The sequence below is a fragment of the Castanea sativa genome, chromosome 8, assembly GCF_040712315.1.
Source record: "Castanea sativa cultivar Marrone di Chiusa Pesio chromosome 8, ASM4071231v1".
NCBI lineage: Eukaryota > Viridiplantae > Streptophyta > Magnoliopsida > Fagales > Fagaceae > Castanea > Castanea sativa.
The window spans coordinates 34871383-34896521 of NC_134020.1; the positions used below are offsets into that span (position 1 = coordinate 34871383).

The following is a 25139-nucleotide window of genomic DNA, read 5'->3' on the forward strand; positions in this document are numbered from 1 at the left end:
AACAAAAATATAAGATAAATCCCCGTTATTCCAATTGAAAAGTGAGCTATGGCATGATTTCTTTCACATTGCTTGCCCAATTCATGGTAGGCAGGAAATAACAATATGCTCTGCAGAATTAATTCAAAGCATTGCTAATTAACTAGACCAAAATAAGAATGGCCCAATAAATCATTGCAAAAATAACCATATTTACAGCTCTTTGAATTCTATTCAAACCAGCTCACTGGCTGTCTAAAGAAGCAACCAGCCAAAACACATCTCCCTGTTTTGAAGAGTTTCTTAGACCAACATGAATATGGTTCAACTGTTCCAAGCGAACTTAGGTAGATGTGATGACACATGGATCCACTATAGTTGTACAACAAAGTAATATGATCTCTGGTTCTAAAATACACTTCCAACGGGCAAAACAGGACACAACGAAATGAGCTTCAATCAAGAAATTGCAGGATTATCGTCCCAATCAGCACCATTTTGAAGGTCCTAGGCTGCCTCATTCTCAGTCTCAGCAATTTTTCTCTCTGCCAAGGCATCCTTTGCCTTTAATTTTTCTGGTACAAAATCTATACAGACACAAGGGAAATACACCAGAGAGGAGGGTAAATAATAGCAGAAACTGCAGAAAAGTTTAGAGATCTCACTTTCAAATAGGAAAATCTTTTAAATAGAGGTAGCATAGAAGTACCTGAAAGAAAGTCGAAACTCCTCGTTTTACAAACAACTGATGCTGAAACAAGAAGAAGCATTTTAATACATACATCAACTTCCAAATATCTAACACAATTTATGGCAATTGATTTATTAAACAGGTGTTTGACCGCTTATGTACAGACTAATGGTTGCCATCAATTGAAAGCAATAAGCAGCAACAAAAATGCCTTAGTCCCAATATTTTGCCATTGGCTATGTATCCTCCACAGACTAATTGGAGTATTCCACAAAGTTCTGAATTCCAGTTTTCTAATAAACTAAAAGGAGAAAATGTCGAATGAATATCACATTTATTCGACATTTTCTAACACGTGTTTATAAGCGCTTGGACACCCTCCTTTTGCAAGCCAGTTTTCAAGGGTGAGTTTTAACTATGGGTTCCTAACATTTAGTATTAGAGTCTACCACCATGTCAAGTAATTGGTTGTAGCTCATTGAGTATGGGATCAAATGAGTTACGGCTTTGTGGTCAGATCTCGAACAAGGCGACCTAGAGGCTAGATTAAAAAACTGATAGGTGAGTGGAGCCATCAAAAAAGAGAAAGGGCAGTCATTGGGTTAGTGTCGCTAGAGTGTGCCATCCTAGACGTCAGCTACGAAGTGTGGTGCGTGGTGGTATGTTATGCTCCTAATGTCCCACATGGATTAAGTATAAGTTTAATCATGAGTTTATAAGCTCTTGGGGGCCCCCTCCCCCTACAAGCCGGTTTTCAAGGAAGGGAAAGTTCTGCATGTGGGTTCCTAACACTACCACAACATTTACTGGTAAAAGATAATTCAAAAACCCTTAGGTCCCAAGTTTCTTAGTTAGACAAGTAAATATATGACATTATGGGTAGCTCGGCAATGGTATTATACTTCCCTCAATAAATCACAAACCTAAATTCAAAGACGACTAAAGCCCCAATTTTCTTAGTTAGAAAATACAAGTTTCTTAGTTAGAAAAGTAAATATATGACATTATGGGTAGCTCGGCAATGGTATTGTACTTCCCTTAATAAATCATAAACCCCAACTCTTCCCTAAATTCTTTACCAGCATAAAGCTTCAACTTATGACCAACAATGTTTATAACACACTAATGCAGAGCAAATAGCCACATATGAAAGCCAAAACGATATAATCAATCAAAGTTCATCCAAATGTTCCACATCACAAATTATATAACTTAATAACAGCATTTGGCAAATAGCCTTGTAGCATTTAGTTCATCCAAGGTTCAAATCCCCCTCCTCCGCTATCGAATAAAAAAAAAAAACAACATTTGAAAGGAAAAGATAGTAGGGGACTTTACATACATAGGTGCTTGTAAGCAAGCGACTTTTTATGGTCCTGAACACAACACGCATGTGCTTCTTTTGTAAATTCCTCAAGGAACTTCTCCTGCAACCATTGAAGTAAGTAATTCATAAATACACCAACACACGAACCACCCAATATAACCCACATTTAATTTTCTTCAGCCATGTGTAAATAAACGAAAACAAAGCTGGAAAAAAAATTTTGATACCGTAGCTTTATTGACGAGAAAAAGGGCTTCATGGGTAATGCGCAAATCGGAGTCTTGGCTCCGAAGAATCGTCTTGATACGATTCATAGGAAACCTATGCGTCTTCGCTTCCTCTTTATCAACGACGTCGTTTACCTCTTCCTCCTGTCGTTTTTGCTTTTTTTGTTTGTGTTTCTGTAATTTGGTGTCGGCGGTTCCTTTATTCGCACCAGAACTTTTGTTGGGTTTTTGTTTTTCATCTTGTCCGGATTCAATGCTTGAAGATGGGATTATTATCACGTCCGAGGAGGAGTCGCTGACTGTGCCGTTGCTAACCTTGTTGTTGTTGTTGTTGTTGTTGTTCTTTTCTGGGTTGACTTTCGTGGTACTAGTAGTTTTGTTTTTCTTCTTGGGTGTGTTTTCGGGTTTGGTTTCTTTGCTCTTTTTCTCTTCTGTTGTGGATTTTTTGGAGGAAGCCATTGTTTTTTGAGTTTCTGGCTTTCTAGGTTCGAAGCTACTAGGAGTGTTTGTTTCTCAGATTTGGGGGTGGGACTTTGGAGAGGAAAAGTACGAACGGACAAAGATTCATGGGCTGTGGTCATTCAACCCAAATAAACTGGATGCTTCTTTGAAAATAGTTTTCCCGGCCTTTGTTGGTACTACGGGCCCATAAGCTGTGAGGGGGTATATAGGGTCTGTTTGGGTAAGCTGTTTGAAAATGTGCGTTTTTAAAAATAGCGTTTTTAAAATGTGCGTTTGGAAAACACAAATTTGAAAATCACAATAAAACGTTTGGTAAAACTTGTGTATAGTATTAGTTTAAAATTTCATTTCCGTGCAAATTACCAAAAAGGACTTAAAGACTTAATTTTGATATTGATATTATTCTATCATTTTTTAAGTAGCTCATGAAAATAATAATGATAAAAAAAAAAAAATAATAATAATAATTACAATATTCACTAATACCCACTAACGTTTCTTTAAAAAAAAGGTAAATATTATTAAAAGCAAAAACTAAATTAAAATAACCCCCAACTACTTTTCCTTCCCAATGCTAATGTCAACCTCAAATAAAGAAAGTGAAAAAGAGATAGCAGAGATAAGAGAGAGAGAGAAACAGAGATTTCATTCACATGGGCTTGCAAACTTCTTCTTGTAAATACGGACGGAGAGCAAGTGGACATGCAAGTTGTTCCTACAAGTAGTGCCTTCTTATTTCCATTTACGATAGTGATACAGCTGAGCTCGTTCTTGTTGTGACAACATTCTCCACTGCTACTGCAAATTCCGCCTGAGGCCTTGAGCAGTGCTGTCGCTGGAAAGTTAGGGAGGTTAGTTTATTTGTTGGCTAATGATTTTGTCATTTAGCAAATGCTTGAGGGTGTTTTAGGTATTCAAACCTTAAAAAGTATTACGAATCTGCGTTTTAAGTGGCGTTTTTCAGAAAGTTTGTTGCTACCTCAGTTTCAAAACGTGATATATGGTGTTTGAAAGAACGCAGTTTCTAGGAAAATCACAATACCAAACACACGCATATTTGCGTTTTTGATTAAAATGCGCGTTAAGAGTTTTGGTACAGCCTATCCAAACGGGCTCATAGAATGGCACAAGAAATACAATAAGCCTAAGGGTAGCGATTGTGTTTAGTTGGACAGAAAATATTATCCATCCCTAAAACATTTTTAGGTGAAAGTATATTTTGAAAAAAAAAAATTTTTTTTAAAGCATTTAGTTGCATTCAAGAAAATGCTTTAAAAAATATTTTTTAGTGTTTGGTTGTGCCTAAAAATGCTATGGAAAATAAATATTTTATTACTTTCTCACATTTTCTCATCTCCCCAAGTACATATGTAATAAAAATGAAAATTTTAGATAAATTTTTTTGATCCTCCCAACGGTGGCCTCAACCACCGGCAGCAGTGGTTGGCCACCAAAGACTAGGGTCGTTAGTGCAGGGTGATAAAAATAGTAGGAGTGGTGGTTTGGTTGATAAGTTTTGGATAAAACAGAAAATTTCTATCATAAGTGTCTTATTTTACAATCAACTGGAAAACAATTTCTGGTTGACCAACATTTTTCATCACCTCCATTGTTTAAAAAATTGGATTGGATCAGGAAAAATCGGTAAAAACCAATCAAGAACTATATATATTAAAAGTAATTTTGGTGATTGTAAACACCGCATTTTGTACCCGTTACAACTTGGGCTTTTGTTCTCTGATAATGTTAGAACTTTAAGGCCCAAGGTTGGTTTAGGGCCCAATCAGATGAAAATTGACTTAAGAAAAGTGCTTATAGAAAATATAATTTATTTTTTGGAGTATAAAACTATTTTTGGGAAAGAAAGGCCATGAAAACCCTAGGGTGTGCGTATGCATACACACATATGCATACGTGTACTCAGGCTCTACGTGCGCATACACGTGCATGCGTGCGCATGCTAGGGTTCCAAAAACTATGAAAGACAAGTTTTCTGTATTTAAACACTGTTTAGAACGAATCCCATGCGTGTGCATACACATGCATGTGTGCACATGCTAGGGTTCCAAAAACTATGAAAGACAAGTTTTCTATATTTCTCGGTTTGAAACGAATCCCACATCATCTGGGAGCCGCCTCAAACTAGGGGCGGCGCTATAGCTTATTCAAGGGGTTCATTTGAACCCCCTGACTTCAAAAAAATAAAATTTATATATGTAAAATATATATTTTTTTTAGTTTAATACTTTAATTTATTCTTAAAAATATTTTTTTGCACACCCTGACTTAAATCTTGCACACATTTATTACAAATATTTTCGACTCTAAGAGTAAAGATGTGTGTTTGTGAATTGTAAGTGTAATTCTTTTTTATAAATTTATATTATATGTGTGTGGGTGTGTCTAATATTAATTGTACATTACTTTTTGTTATAATGTTATTTGTGTAAATTATGATGTGTGTGGATGTTTGTGTGTACAATATAAATATAATATAACTTTATAATAGAGAGGGTTTTTTTACATGTATGTGTATTGTTATTGTATTATAATAACTTTTTGTTATAAAGTTAGTAAAATTCAAGAAAAAAATTGTAAATTTAGTGATTGTTCAAGCATTTGATTGGATAAGTAGACACATAGTGTGGGGAATAACAGGACCTAAGTAAGTATTTGGGCCTTGGGCTTTATTGATGGGCGCTAGTTCGTTTTAGACTAAAAGCCTCTAGAGCTGCAGGTCGGCCCATAGGTTGAGAGTCTGAGGATTCGTCCAAGGACGAATCTCTCCTCAGACAGACCCGTGATGACCCTGGGATTCGCCAAAAGGATCAAGGCAGAGTTCTGGAAAAATCGTTGGTTAAGAGGGGGATTCAAGTACCCTCTAGACGCAACGGTGTGAGAGAAATATCTCAGAAAAAGGCTGCTACCTCTACATTAAAGATCCTGCACCTACTTCCCTGACCGCATTAATGGAGAAGTGACCCCTGAACAGTAGGGAGGACCTTCTGGCCATTGTTTAAGCACTTCAGGAAGGTGGTGGAAAGGAGGAGAGAGGCTCTGAGGGTAAGATTTGTATGACACGTGGATAAAGAGGGAAGGAGAAGAGGTATTTAAAGAGGAAAGAGATTAAAGAAAGGGGGGGAGAAAACTAGAGAATGACTAAGAACTGTAATCTTTAAAAGAAAAAGAGAAAATATACATAAATCGTCCTCGGCTTACGTCCGAGGAGGTTCATTTGCCCTATTCGTCCATTGTTTGTAAATGCTGTAACATTCTAGCATGTTCATCAAGTTTCGAACACCACTAAACTAGATTGCAAACCCACACTCTACAAATTTAATTGTTTAAGGCTCATTGGGCTTGAGCCCATGTGTGTTTTTGGGTCCAGGCGCAATTGTGCACTTACAATTGGCGCCGTCTGTGGGAATCTAGTGTGAAAAAGAACTCAAACACCATGGCAGGCTTAGGCTCGTACCATGCAGAATCTCAGGGATCACAACCTAGGGATCGCAACCTAAGGATCCTCTTGAACGTCTTAAACGCCGGGAGGATCGAGAGGGTAGCGTTCACACTGAATATCCTGGAGCAAGTCATGCTCATGGTGGAGGCAGGGCCACCCACGAAGATGATGCTAAGGCCATGCAGAAGGAGATTGATCACCTTAAGAAGAAGCTGCGTCGCGTCAGGCTGAGGCGTGCTTCACCCTCGTCTAATACCTCTTCGGGGGAATCCCGGGAAAGTAGTTACAGTTCGAGGTCATGGTCACCCCCCAGTAAAACATCCTCTTGCGAAGAGGATGACCCACCAGGTCGTAGGAACAGGAAGCTCCCCTTTAGGGGCTTAGGGAACAATGCCATGAGTCGGGCGCTGCACCAACTCTCCAAATCGCCATTCTCACGCAGGATTGAGAATGGGAGGCTCCCCAAGAGGTTCACCCAGCCCACCTTCACCATTTATAATGGCCGGACCGACCCGGTGGAACATGTGAGCCACTTTAACCAAAGAATGGCGATGCATTCTCACAATGAGACCCTGATGTGCAAAGTCTTCCCTTCTAGCTTGGGACCTGTTGCTATGAGGTGGTTCAACGGTCTTAAATCAGGGTCTGTAGGTTCGTTCGGGGAACTGACTAGAGCATTCGCGTCATGGTTCATTACATGCAGCAGAGTTCCTCGACGTTGGACTCACTGTTGTCTATGGCTATGAAGGAGGGCGAGACGTTGAAAGCATACTCCGACAAGTACTGGGATATGTTTAACGAGATAGATGGTGATTTTGATGAGGTGGCGATCAATACCTTTAAAGTAGGCCTTCCAACTGATCATGACTTCAAGAAGTCCTTGACCAAAAAAACCCGTACGGAGTGTACGTCGCCTCATGGACTGTATTGACAAATACAAAAGGGTCGAGGAAGACCAACAGCAAGGGAAGGGTAAGGCGAAGGTTATCCTGCAAGAGTGAAGGGATTTCAGGTCAGACAGATACCACAACAACAAGATGAGAAGAGATTACTCCGGGCAGTCTGGCTCGGCAGCACCTCAAACTGTTAATACTGTATTTCGAGAGCCGGTGCACCAACTATTGGAGAAAGTTCGTAAGGAACCCTACTTCAAATGGCCCAATAAGATGGCGGGGGATCCTGCCAGGAGGAATCAGAATCTCTTTTGTCAGTACCATCAAGACGTGGGTCATACTACCAAGAACTGTCGGACCCTCTGGAACCACTTGGAGTAGCTTGTCAGCGAAGGAAAATTAAAGCAGCACCTGTACCAACCTAGCGGACAGGGCAGTCAGTCTGGCTCGAATAATTAGAGGAATAATTCATCTCGGCCTCCCTTGGGAACGATCAACGTTATCTTCGCTGCGCCTAGCAGGACTGGCTCATGTCCCACCAGGGTGATGGCAGTTTCGCACTCTCAAGTCGAGGAGGTGGGCTCTAAGCCGAAAAGATTGAAGCTGAATGTGCCCGTCTTAGGATTTTCAGAGGAAGATAAGGCTGGGACCATCCAACCCCATAACGATGCCTTAGTGGTCACTCTGAGGATAGGGAATTATGATGTGAAAAGGGTAATGATTGATCAAGGCAGCGGCGCGGATATCATGTATCCTGACTTATTTAAGGGGCTGAAGTTGAAGTTGGAGGACCTCACCCCTTACGACTCGTCGTTAATAAGTTTTGAAGGGAAGACCGTTATACCAAAGGGACAGATTCGGTTGCCCGTGCAATTTGGCTCGGAGATGGTTGAGGTGGATTTTATTGTGGTCGATGCATATTCCCCATACACAGCCATCCTCGCCCGGCCCTGGCTGCACGCTCTGGGGGCTGTCTCCTCCACCTGGCATGTTAAGGTTAAGTTCCCTTCGGGGGAGTGCATTGAAGAGATTCTCGGCAGCCAATTGGTGGCCAGGCAATGCATATCGGCCGCAGTGCTACATCAAACCGAAGCGCAGTCCTCGACCTCGGCTGTGAAAGACTTATAGCAATTAACGACTCTGGATGCGCCCGACGTGGTGACAGCAGAGGAGGCCATATGCGAGGACCTGGAGAAGTTTCTGATATCCGATGATCCTGAAAGGTTCTTCCAGGTTGGGGTACGTTTACCACACCAAGAGAAGATGGAATTGGTGGAGTTTCTAAAGACCAACATTGATGTTTTTGCCTGGGACCCCTACGAGGCTCCGGGGGTTGACCCAAGCTTCATTTGTCATCATTTGAACGTCAATCCTGCTATTCCTCCTATAAGGCAGCCCCCTCATCGCTCCTCTAAGGAACACTCCGAAGCCGTTAAAGAAGAGGTGCTCAAGCTCAAGAGGGCTGGGGCTATTAAGGAAGTTTTCTATTCGGAGTGGTTGGCGCACACGGTTGTGGTCAAAAAGAAAAATGAAAAATGGCGGGTATGTGTGGACTTCACAGATTTAAACAAAGCCTGCCCAAAGGACTCGTTCCCGATGCCGCGCATCGACCAGCTAGTGGATGCCACCGTCGGACATCCTCGGATGAGTTTTTTGGACGCCCTCTAGGGTTATCACCAAATTCCACTGGCGGCAGAAGATCAGGAGAAAACTGCCTTTATTACTCCAATAGGAAATTATCACTATAAAGTGATGCCGTTCGGATTGAAGAATGCTGGGGCTACTTACCAAAGGATGATGATCAGAATGTTTGAATTGCAACTTGGAAAGACCATTGAGATATATGTGGATGACATGGTAGTGAAGAGTAAGACGATATCTGTACACGTGAAAGATTTCCACGACACTTTTCAGGTACTTAGGAAGTACAAGTTGCATCTTAATGCCTCGAAGTGTTCCTTTGGTGTCGGTTCTGGGAAGTTCTTGGGTTATATGGTTACTCATAGAGGGATAGAGGTGAATCCGGCACAAATCAGAGCTATTCAAACCTTATAGCCACCTCGGAATCCAAAGGAAGTTCAGAAATTGACTGGAATGATCGCTGCTCTCAGCAGGTTCATCTCTCGATCAGCTGACCGATGCAGGCCTTTCTTCCAACTGTTGAATAAGTGGAGGGGGTTCCAATGGTCCGAGGAGTGCATTGTAGCCTTCCAACAACTTAAGGAATATCTTTCCCGGCCACCTATTATGTCTCAGCCTGAAGTAAATGAGGTCCTGTTTGCGTATCTGGCAGTGGCCGTCCACGCGGTCAGCCTGGTCCTCATAAGGGACGACGGTGGGGTGCAAAGACTGGTCTACTACGTCAGTAAAACTCTGAATGACGCCGAGGTGCGTTACCTACTTTTGGAGAAAGCACTTTTAGCCGTAGTTCATGCCACGCGGAGGCTTCCTCATTATTTCCAGTCCCACACCGTTGTAGTTTTGACCCAACTGCCTCTCAAGTCAGTGTTGCGCAGCGCTGACTACTCTAGAAGGGTGGCTAAATGAGGAACTATTTTGGGAGCTTTTGATATCAAATACATGCCGCGCACCTCAATAAAGGGCCAGGTTCTTGCAAATTTGATGGCGGAGTTCGCGGAACCATTGTTGGAGGAAGCTGTGAAGGAATCACACATAGATGAAAAATCAGTTGGTGTGATCACGGGCATAGGACCTCCCACTTGGGAAGTGTACGTTGATGGGGCAGTTAACTAGAAAGGATCTGGCATCGGACTTGCCCTAGTATCCCCCAAGGGAATTGTCTTTGAAAAATCTCTAAGGTTGGCGTTCTCGGCTACTACTAATGAGGCCGAGTATGAAGCAATCTTGGTCGGTATGAATATGGTGCATAGGATGGGCGGAAAGGGAGTTCATATGTGCTCGGATTCTCAGTTAGTGGTCGGCCAGGTGACAGGGACCATGGAGGCTAGGGACCCAAGAATGCAAGAATACTTGACCCAGGTCAAACGTTTACAATCTAAATTCGATTCCTTTATCCTATCTCACATTTCTAGAAATGGAAATACACATGCAGACTCTTTGGCTACCTTAGCAACATCCTCGGCTCAGAGTTTGCCTAGGATTATCCTTGTCGAAGATTTGCTAGAGCCAGCTCTTACCACTGTTCGTGCAGCTCGGATCCACTTAATAAGGCCTGGACCTAGTTGGATCGATCCTATGATATCTTTTCTGAAAAACGACATTCTTCCCGAGGACAAGTCTGAAGCAGACAAGATCCGTCGAAAGGCACCACGTTTCTGGTTGTCTGAGGATCAGAAATTGTATCAACGATCCTTCTCTAGACCATATTTGTTATGCGTGCACCTCGAATCAACGGAGGCGCTTTTGGAAGAACTGCATGAGGAAATTTGTGGGAGCCATACTGGGGAAAGGTCCCTAGCTCATAGGGCCTTGACTCAAGGATATTGGTGGCCCAATATGCAGAGGGAAGCTCAGGACTATGCAAGAAAGTGTGACCAATGCCAGAGGTTCGCTCCTAACATTCATCAACTTGGAGGAGTCCTTAATCCTCTCTCCAGTCCTTGGCCTTTCGCTTAATGGGGATTGGACATAGTAGGACCATTTCCAAGGGCTGTAGGAAACAAAAAGTGGCTGCTTGTGGGGACCGACTACTTCACTAAATGGGTAGAGGCTGAGCCCTTGGCAAATATTAGGGACGTCGATTCCAAGAAGTTCATCTGGAAAAACATCATTACTAGATTTGGGGTACCACATACACTCATTTCGGACAATGGCGTTCAATTTGATAGTAGAGCTTTTAGGAAATATTGTGGTGACATGGGCATCATAAATAGATACTCCACTCCAGCTTATCCTCAGGGAAACAGGCAAGCCAAGGCCGTTAACAAGTTTATAGTTAGTGGACTCAAGAAAAGGCTGGACGATGTGAAGGGCAGATGGGTAGAAGAACTACCACATGTTCTATGGACGTATCGAACTACGCCGCGTAGATCCACAGGAGAAACGTCATTCTCTATGACTTATGGGGCCGAGGCAGTGATACCTTTAGAATCTAGTTTCCCCACGCTAAGGACGAGTTCATTTAGTCCAGAAAATAACAACGGCCTCTTGGAGAAAGGCCTGGATTTAGTTGAGGAACGGCGAGAGACAGCTGTGGTCCAAATGGCTTATTATCAGCAGAAGCTTAAACGAGGGTATGATGCCCATGTTAAGCTAAGGCCACTTGCGCCTGGGGATCTGGTGCCGAGAAAAGTTGTGGGTACTGCTAGAAACCCAGCTTGGGGTAAACTAGGACCGAATTGAGAAGAACCATATCGGATTATTTCTGTAGCAGGCATAGGATCATATCGACTAGTTGTTCTAGATGAAAAAGTTGTACAACGCTCGTGGAATGTAAACAACCTACGAAGGTATTATTATTAATGTAAGATACTTTTGTCGTTCGTGGTCTAAATTATGAATGTATGCGGGCTTATAAATTACAACTCTCAAAATATCAAACAGAAACTTGGTAATGGATGGTCCTCGGACCACATACTTTGTGGAAATTGATATGTTCTAAAATATCAAACAGAAACTTGGTAATGCACGGTCCTCGGACCACATACCTTGTGGAAATTGATATGTTCTAAAATATCAAACAGAAACTTGGTAATGGATGGTCCTCAGACCGCATACCTTGTGGAAATTGATATGTTCTAAAATATCAAACAGAAACTTGGTAATGGATGGTCCTCGGGCCACATACCTTGTGAAAATTGATATGTTCTAAAATATCAAACAGAAACTTGGTAATGGATGGTCCTCGGGCCACATACCTTGTGGAAATTGATATATTCTAAAATATCAAACAGAAAGTTGGTAATGGATGGTCCTCGGACCATATACCTTGTGGAAATTGATATGTTTCTAAGTGTCAGACAGAAACTTGGTAATGCATGGTCCTCGGACCACATACCTTGTGGAAATTGATATCTTACTAAGTGTCAGACAGAAACTTGGTAATGCATGGTCCCCGAACCGCATACCTTGTGGAAATTGATGCCTTATCATTTGTTAAACAGAACCTTAGTTATGCCAGGTCTACAGACCTTCTACTCTGGGAAAATTAACATCTTAAGTTACTATTACTAAATGTCAAACAGAAATTTGATTAAGTATGGTCCTCTGACCACATACCTTGTGGAAATTGATGTCTTATCATTTGTTAAACAGAACCATGGTTAAATAGAATTTTAAGTTATACATCTTTAAGTATCAAGCAAAAATTTAGTAAGGTAGGGTACTCGGACCCCACACTTTACTAAGATTAGCGTTCCAGGTTACAAATTCTAAGTATCATATGGGTTTGCAAAGTGTGGCACTACTTACCATCTAAACCAAGTTGGTTTTTGGCAGGTTCTTGAACACTCTACTTTTCAAATGTTTGCAAAAAGTTAAGTTAGCCTGTTAGGCGTTCGTTATTACTTCGTGCTTGATATACTCCTAAGATGTAGTTTGAGAAGAATTCTTATGGTAAACACAAAGATAAAATAAATACAAGTCAAATGAAAATCAAACGAAACTGTCTTTCATTAATTGTTCTGACATACATTACATGCAAAATCTTAATTACAAAGAGAAAGAAGCCCTAGGCTCGGCCCTAAACTTTTGGAGGGGGGTCTTGTTGGGAAGTACTGGTAGCTTCAATGTTTTTTTAACTCTAACTCAAAGGAAGACAGAACTTGTTTTCCTCTGTCTGCTGTAGTTGTTGGAGGGACGATGGGCTCCATACTTTGACTTGGGTCCTTCTCGGCACCTTCATACCCTTCCTTCTCTTTATTGGAACTTGAAGGTTCTGTAGGATCCGGAATGGGCTCTGGGATCACAGGAGGGAGAGCAGAAGGAGCTGTCTTAGGGGCAGGTGCGACAGCAGGAGCCTCTTCTATCTCATGTATGTCAAGGGGAAGCCAAACGTTCTTGGGCTTCCTCAGCTCGGAAGCTTAAGGAACCCCTGCTACGTTTAGGGCTTTGCCCCAGACCTGCTGACAGTATTCTCGGCACAAGGCCGCGAACGCCTCTGTTAGCTGGTCTTCTGTCGCCGTCACCCCTTCCTTGTAGCTAGCCTTCTTCGCAGCCTCCAATGAATCCTTGAAGGTGCGAGCTTCCTTCTTCATCTGCGCAAGCTCCTTCTCCAGGTCAAAGTGTTCCTTCTATGCTTTGGAAAGCTCATCATTCTTTTTATGAAGAAGCTTGCGCTGCCCCTCCACTTGAGTCCTTATTGTTCTCAGGCTGGCCTCGGCGCCATCTCTTTCCCTTTTTACATTGGCCAGCTGAGAGGAGAGTTTCTCGTTTTCTGCGAGGGCCTGGCCTAGGGACTTCTCAGTCTCCATCCGGATCTCCTACTCCATTCCAACCTTCTTCCGAGAATCCTCCACGAGCTTCTCGGCAGCAAAGACCTCTTGAACAGCCTGTGACAAAGTATCAGAAGGTTAGACATAGGAAGACATTCACTAATAGTCAGATATCAAGAAAAACGACATGTGCATAAGAAGTGAAACTTACCAGGGCTAATTCCCTTTTCAAATAAAGGAACAGCTGAGGCTGGCTCATTTTTTCCAAGGCTTCCATATCCTTGGGCAGCAAAAGGGGACGTTCCAACGTCTCGGCCAGGTGGTGGGGTGTGGCCTTGTTGGAATGCCCTAATGCTGGACTGGCAAGAGATTGGTGCTCCGTCCAATCTCAAATTGGGAGACCAGGTAGCCGGTGCTCGGCGCACTTCGGCCAAGTCCCTAATCTCCCCGCTTTCAACTGAACGAGCACGTCCCTTGCCTTTGTCCAGTTTCTGCTGCTGAGCTTGTTGTGGCTGCTGTCTTGGTTTCTTCTGTTTTTCGCCACCAGCCTCCTCGGCCTCCCCCTTTCTTTTCTTCTTGGGCTCCTCAACCGGATGCTTAGGATCGGCTAGAGGAGGGGGTGGTGGCAAGGACGGAGGAACTTGGGACCCTCCCGCTCCTTTTTGGGTGACTCTCTCGCCTCTCTTAGTCAGAAGGCCTTTGAGCACGTCCATTTCTTCCTCCTCGGAATCGTCGTCAGGACGGGCAACTATTAAACCTGCAACTCCGGAGGCCTCGGCGGGCTCGTCTTCCTCGTCAGTGAGTACGACAAACTGGCTTCCTCAAGGTCTTTCGACATTTTCGAGCTGGAATTGGTCTATCTCCTTGTCCAACGAGTGCGACAAGGACACTTGCTCCTCCGGGGCAGCAGTTGTCTGAAAGTGCGTTGAGAGAGGTATCGCCACGATAGGTCGCGTGTATAGGATGGTGTTGGGCTCGTCAGGAATGTCGTGGTCGGTGAGAAAGTGCGGCCTTGCTATGTTTATTCTCCGGCGTCGCCTGTCCCCTGCGATAATCGCGTTCTTTATCTCTTGGAAATCCGAGGATATGGGGTCGTATCTTAATATTAGGTGAGCTGCTCTTACTTGCAAATCTTCACTCACGAAGACTTCTAAACGGAGGACGCAGTTTAAGTCGGCGACGTTACATTGGCTCAAGCGTGGGCGAACGAGCTGTTTATCTGCGAAAAGCAACACCCGAGGAGACAAATATGGTTAGATTTGTGATAAGCTCGAAAAATCAGAAATAACAGCGGGCAAAAAGGAATAAAATATTCAAAGGGGTTGAGATTGAGTTATGAGGAAGGGAAATTAACTCCTGAGGAGTCACACCTGGATCTCCCCATACGACTGGGCAGTGAGGGCCATCGTGCCAATTGCCTGAGGCAATAAGGTAGTCGTCCTTCATGCCTTTATTGGACTTGGGCAGACAAGAAATTAACCTAACTACACTAGACTGTGATTTAATGTAATAACCTACGCTCGTAAGTTTATGGCATTCGTACATAAAGGCAACATCGTGCCATGTGAGGTTCAAGCCCATCTGCTCATTTAGAGCGTCGACACTCCCTAAAACCCTAAATACATTGGGTGTGCATTGATCTGGGCATAATCTATGGTTGCGAAGATATTCCCTAGTTACACTCCTCATAGGGAGGGTCATCCCACCTTCTATGAAGGCAATCATAGGGATAATGACCTCTCCCGTCTTCCTAGAACCACTGACGGCTTCCGCTGGACAGTACTTCAAGCCTATGTCATTGGGAATCTGATATTTGGCCCTAAAGCCTTCCATCCCAACGGCGGTATCAACTAAGCACTTAAATCTACCCATCTAAGAGAAAGGAAAGGGCAAGTTTCAAGAGGAAAGTGGTTAAGAAGGAAGCCGAGGACAGAATCCGAGGAGAAAGGAGTAGAGAAAGTAAGAACATACAAGTTTGTAGTTATGCGAAGTTCCATGGGTTTTTGGAGAGAAAAGATGATGAATGATGCTCTGATGTGATTGAATTCTGAAGAAATGAATGAAGGCGCAGATTTTCAAACGTCATGACGTGCGGGAGGTGGCCTCGAAATTGGATTCGTCCCGCCCAAATTTTCAGGAGGCGACAAGGACTGTTAGATATTCATCTCATCGTTGAACGTGGGGAACAGGGTGTAACTTGCGGTTATAAATGCGCACGTTCTGGAATTCAAAAAGCCAAACGGCATTTTCTAGGAACGAAACGGTCTCCACACGCGTGGTGATATAAGAAACGTGTAGAGGGAGCTCTGGTCGGATCAAAACTCTATTTTTCTCCTCGAATAAGGAAAAATAAAGTTTTGAGGGGCTATTGTGGGGAATAAAAGGACCTAAGTAAGTATTTGGGCCTTGGGCTTTATTGATGGGCGCTAGTTCGTTTTAGACTAAAAGCCTCTAGAGCTGCAGGTCGGCCCATAGGTCGAGAGTCCGAGGATTCGTCCGGGGACGAATCTCTCCTCGGACAGACCCGCGATGACCCTGGGATTCGCCAAAAGGATCAAGGCAGAGTTCTGGAAAAACTGTTGGTTAAGAGAGGGATTCAAGTACCCTCTAGACGCAACGGTGTGAGAGAAATATCTCAGAAAAAGGTTGCTACCTCCACATTAAAGATCCTGCACCTACTTCCCTGGCCGCATTAATGGGGAAGTGACCCCTGAACAGTAGGGAGGACCTTCTGGCCATTGTTTAAGGACTTCAGGAAGGTGGTGGAAAGGAGGAGAGAGGCTCTGAGGGTAAGATTTGTGTGACACGTGGATATAGAGGGAAGGAGAAGAGGTATTTAAAGAGGAAAGAGATTAAAGAAAGGGGGGGAGAAAACTAGAGAAGGACTAAGAACTATAATATTTAAAAGAAAAAGAGAAAATATACATAAATCGTCCTCGGCTTACGTCCGAGGAGGTTCATTTGCCCTATTCGTCCATTGTTTGTAAATACTGTAACATTCTAGCCTGTTCATCAAGCTTCGAACACCACTAAATTAGATTGCGAACCCACACTCTATAAATTTAATTGTTTAAGGCTCATTGGGCCTGAGCCCACGTGTGTTTTTGGATCCAGGTGCAATTGTGCACTTACACATAGTGTTAATTTTATGTATGAATGAGTGTGATTGTGTGCGTTAATAATTAATACGGAGCCAATGAGTTGAGATTAGTCATTTAGTCTAAAATATTTTTATAAAACAAAGTCGAATAGATAATAACAATTGTATAAAGATAAAAATGTTAAACAAACTAAACAAAATAAAATGGTAATAGGCTCATAGCTACCCACATTGGCAATAGATACTCGAAATGAACTATCATGTAACATTCAAAATTTGAAATTTTAGAATAAAATTGTAAAACTTCATGTATTATTATTATTTTATTTTTTTGTCGATAACTCGATATATTTAAGATCTCTTTTTAATAAAAAAAAGTTTAATGAACCTCCTAAACAAAATTCCTAGAGCCGCCACTACCTCAAACCCCTATTTTTCAACTATATAAATCCATAAAAGGTACTTTTTCAAGGGATGACAAATTCTAGTAGTAAAACACGTAAGTCACTAGAAAATAGTAAAATACTCCTTTGATTTGGTTGTGAATAGATTGACTGAAGAGAACGGTCAAAATTAAGCTCTAAAGAGTTCCAGTGTTGAGGTAAAGTTTCTAACTTTGGCTGTTCACTTTTCTTTATTTTTCCTTTGTTCTTGTGTTTATATATGTGTTTTAATTGCTTAAATATGTTTGTTTTGCTTAGGTTTATTTCGTGTTTGTGTTTGAAGCATGCTAGGTTGTTAGATTTCTTCTTTTTGTTGGTTTTCTTTGTTCTCTATTCTAGTTTTCTGGGTTCTAGGTTCAAGGTTTCGGGTGTATATGAGCGCACATGCAACTTGCATGCGTACGCATACTCAAAATATGCATACAGTTGGGATACATACGCATGCCCTGTGTATGTGCACGCATACTTTTGCCCAGAAACTCTAAATTCATTTTTTTTTTTCCTCTGTTTTATTTACATGTTTAGCCTCTGTTTAACCTAGTTTTCACATCTGTATACATCGGTTTCCTTTGTTTTGCTCTATTTTGTTTAGGGGTGAGCAGAAAGTCATCGGCACTAATCCAACCGATCGGCAACGATCATCCCACACTACCACTGCAACCGACCGACGAAGCCAATGCCTGCGATCGGAGCGCGAAGGGAGTTCCGATGCCAGTGCTATGCAGTCGTCGGAGCTGGAAATCCGAAACCGATATATGCCGAACCGAACTGATTAAGGGCAGCTAAGCTATACGTTCTTCGTTCTCCCTCTACCATTTCAGTCAAAAAAAGTTCTTCGTTCTCTCCCCAAGTTTGGTAATTGGTACAGGTTCTGATTTTTTTTAATAAAATGTCGTCGTATGGGGGTGTTATTAAAAATAAAACAAAAAACAAAAGCAAAACGGTGCGTTTTATGCTAGGTTTTCACATTCTACCCCTAGTATAAATTCATTCGTTTTGTCTCAGAAATCAAAATCCTTTAACTCTCTCTCTCGCCTCTCGCCTAACACAGCGAACACACCTCAGCTAAGCTCTCGCTGTCACCTTTGCAACAGCCAGCAGGCGCCCGCTCACCAATCACGGCAAACCAACAGTAAGCCACCAGCAACCCTTTCTCTGATATAAATGATTTGTCTTCGTGTTTCCACCATTATAATGAGGGATAGAATTTATAGGCATCGTTTTCCATGGGTTCATCTATAATTAAATATGAAGGTTGATTTTGCAACTAAGCTCAGTGTTGTATTCTTCAAAATTTTACTGGAATGTAATGTCCATAGTTGTTCTTAAACCTATCTGTGCATGTCATTTATTGATCCTTATCAATGTCTCTTCCTTCTTCTTTTTTGTTAAAAAAGTTAAGTCTGCCTACCCATTTATATACGTGCAATGGTTTTTGGCATTGCCTTGGTTGATGAAAACTTGGCACGAAAACTCCTTGCCCACTTGATTCTATTGTTGAACTGAAACAAGTTCAGGGAGAAGTCTCTGAATGAAAATCTAATACCTATGAGGCAATAAAGCTGTCAATAAAGCTATCATTGGAAATATATAAAGTTTCTGTTGAACATATTTTTTTTATTGGTTGAATAGATTTTTTTTATTAAAAAAAAAAAACAAAAACAGATTATTAATGTTTCAAATCAAACAGACCAAACTGATTAAACCGAGTTGACCAAACCGCACCGCTATAGGTCGAAAAACCAACCCTAATCGGTATGCATCCGTTTTAATTATTACAAAACCGATCCCTATTGGTTCCGTAACAAATTTGAAAAAAAAAAACGAGCCAACCAAACCGCGCACACCCCTAGTTTTGTTTGTTTTAACTCTTCCATACTTAATAGGGTTTCTTTTTGTTTAAATGAAATAACATGCTTATCTAGAACTATTTGACAATGTCTCTGCCCTTGTTAATATATACTTATATGCCATGATAGATGTATGTTAGGTTTAGGGATGATTATGCCATGATTGTTTGCTCTTAGATGCATGTTAGTGTGTGTGTGTGTGAGAGAGAGAGTTAGAATAACATGTTAAATATGCCTTTAATGAGATTAAGACTTAGAACACAATGAGTGGAAGTCGGCCCACAGGTCAGGTGGGGTTGGGTGCCTAACACCTTCCTATCTCCATACCTAAACTCTAGACACGTGCTCTGGTAAAAAGCAGTCATTTCATGAAGGGCGCTATATTTATGGTTCCTAAATCTAAACTAGGTGAAGACACCATTTACACCCTCCGCCATGGTCCACCCTAGCCAAGATGTACTTCCCAACGAAGAAGATGAAACCACGTCATGGGAACTTGCGCTCACAGTGGTAAACCCATATGAAAATCAATAAAAAATTGTCAATTCAACTGTTGTGAAAATTATTGTGTAAAATTATTAAATATTCCCAAAATAGGGCAATATAGTACTCCTTTTCAGGTGAACATAAATCCCATCATAAATTTAAGGCTTAATTAAAAATGTAATTACCAACCTTTACCCCATGTTTCACTATTTTTTGAAATATTTCATTTTTGTCCTTATGCTTAAAATTTTGTCCAAAAGGTCATTACCATTCATTCTTGCTTTGATTTTGAGTTGAGATTGTTCCGCAAAATCCCAGGAATTTTAATAGCAATGAAGGAAGGAAGAAATTAGTTATTCAAATATTCTATGTGCTTCTTTTATGTCTGTTCGGAGATAGAGAAGGTCAAAGTAACAGTTTACTATAAGGACCTTTTTAACACAAATTTAAAAGTATAAAAACTAAAATGAAACATTTTAAAAGATGGGACTAATTTAGTACATCAAACAAATGTTGAGAACAAGTAAACATATAATTAAACCTAAATTTAATTAAGGAAAAATTATACTTTTTAATCCTAAACTATACCGTTTTTTATACTTTGTTCTTTGAACTATCAAAATGCACTACCAACCCCTTAAATCGAAATCTTTGTAACACTTAACTTTCTGTCATCTATTTTGTTGTTAAGTACGAAATTTAATATTAAAAGAGAGCGAATAAATTAATCTTTCATTATTTATTTTCGTCATACTTAATACCAAAACAAACAACAAAAGACATTGAAATAATGTTATAGATTTTTGGGATGAATCGTACAATTTGATAGTTCATAAGACAAAGTAGGCCTGTCCACGGGTCAGGCCGGTTCGGGTTTGGGCCTGAACCGAACTCGACCCATTTAAGTCAGGTGGTTAGATCTTAGACCTGTATTCAACGTCGGGTTGGACCTAGTGCTTCGGGTCACCGAATGGGCGAGTCGGAGTTGTTGGTTAGGCGAGTTTGGGCCATTAATGGGCCCAATTTTTGGACTTCTATGAATTTTTTTTGGTTCAATTTTTTCAGCCCTTTTAGGCCAAATTAAGGAGTTTGGCAGTTTTAAAAATTATTTGGGTGTCATAGTTTTTGAACTTTCCATATAAAACATATTGGGCCTCCCTTTTCCTTTTTTTTTTTTTTTTTTTAAACGGGCCTTCAAGATAAACTAAATTAAGAAACTACTTCACCTATAAATCTATTGGGCCTTCAGAACATAAACTTCCTAGAAAAAATACCTCACCACATGTCACAAAATAAGCCAATTTTTACCACCTGTTAAGCATTAAATATCATGAAAAAAATACCCCACCACAACACACAAAATAAACCTATTTTTACAACATCTGTTAAGCATCCACACATTGACCATAAAAACTAAACACATCAATATATATTGTAAAACCTGGACAAAGAGCACAACACAAGTAACACACAAAATCCTACTTTCACCAAATCCTATTTTCACCACCTGTGACTTGTTAAACAGCCACATTGACTACCCAAAAATTAACACAACAAATAACCTGGACAAAATAGCAAAACAATACACAAAACATGTGTATGTCCAACAACCACACAACAAGTAGTATTTCCAACATCAAATAAGCCAACCACAGCAAGCATAAGGTATAGATTTATATTGCAATACTTCCATCTATATATATATAATAGGTAAGTCATATAGGCTGAGAAGGAAATTAGATTACTAAAAGTTCATAAGGCAATAAATCATAAGAAGGCAGTAACCTTACGGGCTATACAATGTTCCTAGCAATATAATTAATTACAATTATAAAATACTACAAGTATTTCCAAAAAAAAAAAAAAAAAAAGCTTTTCCCAAGCATTAAATGACAAATACTCAAGCTAATAAGTCTATAACTAATAGAAAAGAAAACTTATATGATTCCTAGAATTTCTTTTCTATAAGCATTCAGACTAGTATTGTTAGAAAAGCAATTTACAAAAAAGCTTCCAAAATGTTCCCAAAAGGTTACCACCTGTTACAAAATAAATGATTCCTCCTACAAAAGACAAAAAATTATTTAACAAATAATACATTACTACCAAATACAAGACCAAATAGAAAGGGCAACAAGTTTATAACAGTAAGAGGCCAAAGGCAGTAACATACCAAGTCAATTATCAATCTTCAACACTAATTAAGGGTCATTTGCCTGAGCTAGAACCCAATTTGGAGTTGGTACTTGCTGATGCATTTGATGATGATTGTTGATTTAAAGAAAGAAAAGAAAAGGAAATAAATACAATATATTAAATTTTGTTTGAACATGAGACATTCAATAATAATTAATAGACTATAAGTTCCAAAATTTAAACATATTACCTATGTGGGGTCACGGGCCCAGATCAATGAATTTGTGTTTTGGGGCTTTGGCCGAGAGCGTGAGTAGTCCGAGTTTGAGGAGGAGCATCTCCTCGGATAAACTAAACGCAGATCGGGTATAGATCCTAATGATCAAAGTGACCTTCCAAGAAGCTCTAGTGATAGGGACGTGCGCCATAAACATACAAGAAAGATGGGAACTCTAAAGATATCAAGGGGAAAGCTACTACCACTGCATTAAATGCTCTGTAGCTCACTCTTTGGCCGCATTAATGGGGAGGTGACCTTTGAACAGTATTATTGCAGCCTTACAACCACCCCAGAAGACTTCTAGAGGAGGCTGATGGGACAAGTATCAGCATAAACCATCAACTATCCACGTGTAGGGTAAAGATGAAGGAAGAGATGTAGTATAAATAAGGGTAAAGGCCCCAGAGAAGGGAGGGAGGAAACAGAGAAAGCACTGTAGCAATCTCAACAACTCCCGTAACCATTCTCATCCACTAGAACAGAACTCCTCGGATTGTGCCGAGGACAAACTCACTAGTACAAACCTGGTTCATTTCTATTTGATTGTCATGAAAACCCATTTTAACTGTTATCTACGCACTAAAGCCTAGTTCTTTGGCCCACTCTCAACAAATTTCATTGTATAAGGCTTTTTGAGCCTGCACCCTCCATACGGTGGGGTTCGAGTGCGAATTGTGACCTTACAACCTAAATCATGAAATTCCTCCTCCAATGCCTCAACCTCATCCCTTGATTGGCGGTGAGAAATTGGTACTGTGGCTTAAAGCCAATCTTGTGCACAAACAAGGTTTTGAACCATGAGAGGAGAGAGAGAACTTTGAAATGGATCAACAATACGGCCTCCGGTGTTAAATGCTGACTTAAATACAATAGTCGAAACTGGTACAGCTAGCACATCCTTAGCCATTTTGGACAACATTGGGTATCTACTAGAATTGTCCTTCCACCATCCCAATACCTCAAAATTCACATCCCTTCTATCATCACAATTTTCAGCCAAATACTTTTCAACCTCATTACTACAACCTACAAATTGCTCAGCTTCTAAAAAAGCTCATATCGAGAGTAAACCATCACATATGGATCACTAGCTTCACCTACCATTTGTGTCCTCTTACTCCCACTTGGTTCTTGCACATTTGTGGAATTAACAGAACAATAAAAAGTATACAACTTCATCGAAAGATATCTTTCGCCTTATCAACCATCACTTTCCCCACTTCATTCCCACAAATTTAAAAAAAAGAAAACTTCAAAAACCTCAATTTTTTTCATGAATCAAGAACCACAGCCACATACAAAAGAGGATAAATTTTATCACCTTCCCCCCAATACTTCTCAAATTTAGTTTGCATGTTTATGGCTGTGTTTTTCAAAAGGGTCTTTTGGGATTTAAACTCTCCTGAATAACAAAGATCTCATCAAAAAAGGCATTTGAGGTAACAAACAAAGAGCCGGAGAACTTCTTTGTTACATTGTAAAAAAGCTTCAAGAAAGTCACAAATGCCATGCAATTTTGAAAATCACTCATACAAGGAGATCCCAAATCACCACTATATTCTTTGCTCCTAAAGTATGATGAATAACCATCATCTTCAAAGTCCATCCTAAGGAATACTTTCTCAAAATTTTCAACAGTTTCTAACATAAGGTAAGTTGAGTTCCACCTAGTAGGTACATCTAGACAAAGAAGACTCTTGGACTCCATATCTAACCTCTCCATAAAATTCCTAAAAGTTTGATTTCTATTGGGCGAGGACTTCACATACCTCACAGCTTCACGCATCCTAGCAACAGATGCATCAATTTCTTTCAAACCCTCCCCAACAATGAGATTTAGGATATGAGCACAACACCTCATGTGCATGAACTCATTTTCTAAAACTGTCTCATTCCAATATTTTGTTACCCTTTGCAAAATAAATTGTGGTTAAATTGGAGCTAGCATTATCCACTGTCAAAGTGAATATACCGTCAATACCCCACTCACGCAAAAACATCTCAATCTTTCTACCTATAGTCTCCCCCTTATGATCTTCAACTTGACAAAAATTTAAAATTCTCTTATGCAACTTCCAAGCATCATCAATAAAGTGACATGTGAGACACATATAATTCAAATTTAGCGTAAATGCACTTTTAATCCCTACATTTTGACCAGATTTCTATTTTGGAATCTACATTTTATTTTTACCATTTTTAGTCCCTAAACTAATTAACGCGTGACATTTAAGTCCTTACCGTCACCCAACTAACAGAAAATGCTGACATGGCTAACGACATAGTAAAATAATAATTAAAAAATCTATTTTGGCATTAAAAAATTCTACATCAACATCTAAATTAAAAAAATTAATTTATTAATTTTAACTAAATAAAAAAATTACAAACAAAATTAAAAACAAAAATCATTCATCTCAAATCCTTGAACAAGAACAATAAGATTAGAAACCCATAAACTCATAAATTTCACATTCAAATTATCAAATTCCTATTCCAAATTCATCTTGATCATGAACACACAAGAACAACAAACCCAGAATATTCAATCCCGAGAACAAAAGAATAGAAACCCAAAATATTCCAAAATTTGTACACAAATTCTTCCACAAAAATCAATTGTACACTAACACCAACCCAGATCTGAATGGTTTTTTTTTTCTTTCCTTTTTTATGTTCTTATCAGGAGCAGATCTGGGTTTGGAGCAAATCCAATGGCGCCGTTTCTGGATTTGGAGCAGATCTGGGTTTGGGTCTCCCAATACTTTTCTTTGCTGCTTCTTTCATTTCATTTGAGCCAAAACTAAAAATGGTTGTTGTTACTGCTTCCATTTCTTCAACGAGCTTATTCTCTCCCTACGCTCTCGTTCGCCCAACAACTCACAACCCTCAACCTCACAAGCCCTCCAATTCCAATTCCAATTCCAAGAGAAAGCAACCACTACGAAACCCTAACAAGTTCAAGACCCAATCCAATCGCTTCAAGTCCCTGCTGGAGCCGATTGTTCTCTCCCCTGGCAGCGAAGCCACCACCTACACTCGCCTCCCTCCCAAGGAAGATTTCTCAGTCCCTTCTCTCAATCTCTCCTCTGTAGTCAAGCACGCCGCTCTGCCTTACCGAAAATCCAGACTGAAATTCCCAATTTGATTAGCGAAGATGAATAAGCAGATTTGGGTAATTTAGGGACTAAATTACTAGGGTTTTTTGGGTAATTTGATTAGCGAAGATTGTGTTTTTCTGGGTTTGAATCGACTGTGGTAATTTGTTTTTTTGCTGGTTTGAATTTTTGTGTTTGATTTTTCTGGTTTGTTCATCGTGTTCTTCGTTTTTTTATTTTTCTGGGTTGTTCTCTAGTGTTCGTCATTTTTTATTGTCTGGTTTTGTTCATCCTATGAGGTAAAAAAAAATTAATTAAATTAATGTATTTTTTGAGGTAAAAGATAGAATTAAA

At 40.4% G+C, this 25139-nt stretch overlaps 2 protein-coding genes across 2 annotated transcripts; both read right to left on the bottom strand.

Moving 5' to 3' along the window:
- Nucleotides 1-118: 118 nt before the first annotated feature.
- LOC142607276 (uncharacterized) lies at nt 119-2805 on the bottom strand. Its single transcript, XM_075778719.1, has 4 exons — nt 2225-2805; nt 2013-2097; nt 689-730; nt 119-566 (listed from the first exon to the last, which is right to left on the bottom strand). Exons 1-4 carry the CDS (start codon nt 2681-2683, stop codon nt 487-489), a joined length of 666 nt encoding a protein of 221 aa, XP_075634834.1. The 5' UTR covers nt 2684-2805; the 3' UTR covers nt 119-486.
- Nucleotides 2806-22447: 19642 nt separating this feature from the next.
- On the bottom strand, nt 22448-23548 carry LOC142606243 (zinc finger BED domain-containing protein RICESLEEPER 2-like). The gene is made up of 2 exons (XM_075777625.1): nt 23086-23548; nt 22448-22713 (listed from the first exon to the last, which is right to left on the bottom strand). Exons 1-2 carry the CDS (start codon nt 23546-23548, stop codon nt 22448-22450), a joined length of 729 nt encoding a protein of 242 aa, XP_075633740.1.
- Between the last annotated feature and the right edge of the window lie 1591 nt (nt 23549-25139).

Bases quoted from the DNA above. Each gene is read 5' to 3' on its own strand.
- LOC142607276 (XM_075778719.1), bottom strand. From the start codon at position 2,683: ATGGCTTCCTCCAAAAAATCCACAACAGAAGAGAAAAAGAGCAAAGAA. The intron at 731-2,012 runs GTATGTAAAGTC...TTCTTGTTTCAG, and splicing joins GCTTGCTTACAAGCACCTAT to CATCAGTTGTTTGTAAAACG. The intron at 567-688 runs GTACTTCTATGC...GTGTCTGTATAG, and splicing joins GAGTTTCGACTTTCTTTCAG to ATTTTGTACCAGAAAAATTA.
- LOC142606243 (XM_075777625.1), bottom strand. From the start codon at position 23,548: ATGAGGTGTTGTGCTCATATCCTAAATCTCATTGTTGGGGAGGGTTTG. The intron at 22,714-23,085 runs GTTTAAATCCCA...AGCAATTTGTAG, and splicing joins GATCTTTGTTATTCAGGAGA to GTTGTAGTAATGAGGTTGAA.